We start from the raw sequence: 2,500 nt of genomic DNA, 5'->3' as shown, positions 1-2,500 counted from the left end.
ACTGAAGACCTCCCTTTTCATTTCGAGACGATTCGAGCCAACACAGCCCCTTCTCTACCAAATTTTCCTCTGGGGTGTACTCACTTTTGTGAGTACATGTTCAAACATTAATGGCTGTATTTTGTTTTTTTCTGAGTGAACAAGAAATTTAAGCGGTTAAATAAGTTGTTAAAAGGTCACTAATCATTGTGTCAAAGTGAAAAATTTTTAATGCTTTCCTATGAAAAGATATACTCAAAAATCTGCAAAAACTGTGAGGGTGTATTCACTTTTGTGATATACTGTATCACACTGTGATGTGTGCCAGCAGTTTGTATTGGTTGTTGGTGAGGGTGACAGATGTGACATGGAGAAATATCAGAGGATGGAGGGAGATGAGAAGCAAAGAAAGGAGAGATAATAATGGATGAAGAATAGAGGCAGGAGAATACATGGATGATGTTCATTCTTAACGTCTTAAAGGTGCACCGTGTAAGATTTTTAGTAGTTTATTTCCAAAATTCATGCTGCCCCTTCAAAAATGTTACCTTTTACATGAATACTTACCACCACCATCAAATTCTAAGTATTCATTATGACTGAGAAAATTGCATTTTTCATACATGAAAAGGGGATCTTCTCCATGGTCCGCCATTTTGAATTTCCGGAAATATATTTTTTTTTAGCTGTAAAACTTACTGCACTTTGGTCATACTCGTAAATATTGGTTCATTATTTAATATTCATGAAAAGACCAAATTGGGTAATAGGCAGCACAGTTTCAATGAGCAGCGTAGTTGCAATACCTACTCTGGCCACAATCTACACAGTGCACCTTTAAGTTATATCAAGGCTCCAAGATTCTTTTGTTTTTATCTTTTACCTGACGTGTTTCGAAACTGGTGAAACGTTTGTCTTGATCAGATTGTCACATAGATGTTGAAATGTGACGTGCTTTAACACAACTGATGTTGTGGAGGGATATTGATAGGAAGGTCACACCTCCACAACATCAGCTGTTGAAGGCCGGTCATATTTAAACATCCATGTGACCCTCTGATGAAGACGGAAGTTTCACCGTCGAAACATATCGGGTAAATAAAAGATGAAAACATTGTAAAAAAAAATGTCTGTGAAGCAAAAGAAACTGGAAGACAGAGAGGAGAATAGTTATGATAACACACCGTGATGTCTGTGAGCAACATGTACTGGTTGGCCTTGTTCAGGGTGACAGACTTTGACGTCAACTCAGTGCTCTTCTGTGGGTAGTTCATCACCGTGATCTTCACAGCCAGATCTCCGCCAGTGTAGTCCTGTGCCTCCACAAACACATTCTCTGGGGCACCCACCCTCATCAGGTTGGGAGCCGACATCACATACCTGCAGAGAGGCAGAGAGAGTCAGACAAGAAATGTTACTACTGTACATCTAGCATTTTTCAAACACTGTGCTGGGGAACACTATAGAAGGACTGTGGATATATCACAGTTCTATTTTCAGTTAACATTTTTAATTGGTGGTGTTTCTTGGAATGTTGTCATTAATTGGCTTCAGAGTGGAAAGGTCAAAGGTTAACTCGGTCTAGGATCCTGTCTATTGTGACCTAGACAAGAGTGCCTTTAAGGCATGTCTCTGGGTCTCCACAAAGACTGGAGCCAACATCAGGAAGCTAGGAGCGAGAGAGAGTGAAAAATTCCCAAAGGTCAAGGGTTAACTATGGCTTGCTCCCTGACTGTGACGTCAAGGGCACCTCCAGCGTAGTCCTGGGCATGCACAAACACCTTCTGTGGGGCCCCCACTCTGAGGAGGCTGGGAGCTGACATCACAAAGCTGCAGGTGGGTTCAGAAGAGAACGTTCAGAGTTTAACCCTCCTGTTATCCTCAGATTTAGGTTACATCCGTGATCCTTGGGGTCATTTTGACCCCAGCCACTAAAATGTCTACAAAATCTGTAGAAGCAAAAACTTTTGCACCATTTTATGCCTCAGATATTTACTGTTGCTCTGTTGGGGACATAAAAAGCCCTTCAGATAAGTCATAGCACCCACACACACAGCCCACACACCAAACAAACTAATACATGACTAGGCAAAAATGTGCAACAACTGCCCAAAAGTTGCCTTGAATTAGTTTTGGCCCTCATCCACATCATACATATTGTTAGTTATCAGAGCCCTAAATAAAGCAAAATGTTCTGTTCTTAATAAATTCTGTTCTTATGTTCATGTATTTTACGCAATCTAGACAAATTGGAACATGTATTAGCAAAAAATGAATGTTCCATTTATGTTTAAAACACTTAAAATATTTTGACCCCAAGGAACACAGATGTAACCAAAACGTGTAGAGCATTTATGGAAAAAAAATGTGAACATTGACCACATATATTTAAGAAAAGTCATCAAAGATGAAGCAAAAGAATTATGTACTTCATGTATTTTTCAGACGTTAAACATTGAATGGGGTCAATTTGACCCCAAGGATAACAGGAGGGTTAAATGAGAATTCGGCCCTTTTTCAA

At 39.7% G+C, this 2,500-nt stretch overlaps 1 protein-coding gene across 1 annotated transcript in view; it reads right to left on the bottom strand.

Moving 5' to 3' along the window:
* The window catches only part of LOC134457907 (complement C3-like), a 32,437-nt gene that overhangs the window by 26,125 nt on the left and 3,812 nt on the right, over positions 1-2,500 (bottom strand). The window contains exon 2 of the mRNA XM_063209924.1: positions 1,164-1,359. Coding sequence (XP_063065994.1) covers positions 1,164-1,359 — 196 coding nt within the window. The remainder of the gene's footprint in view (positions 1-1,163; positions 1,360-2,500) is intronic.

This window comes from Engraulis encrasicolus, chromosome 1 (assembly GCF_034702125.1).
Source record: "Engraulis encrasicolus isolate BLACKSEA-1 chromosome 1, IST_EnEncr_1.0, whole genome shotgun sequence".
NCBI classification, from domain to species: Eukaryota; Metazoa; Chordata; class Actinopteri; order Clupeiformes; family Engraulidae; genus Engraulis; species Engraulis encrasicolus.
This window is presented reverse-complemented; position numbering and strand designations above follow the sequence as displayed.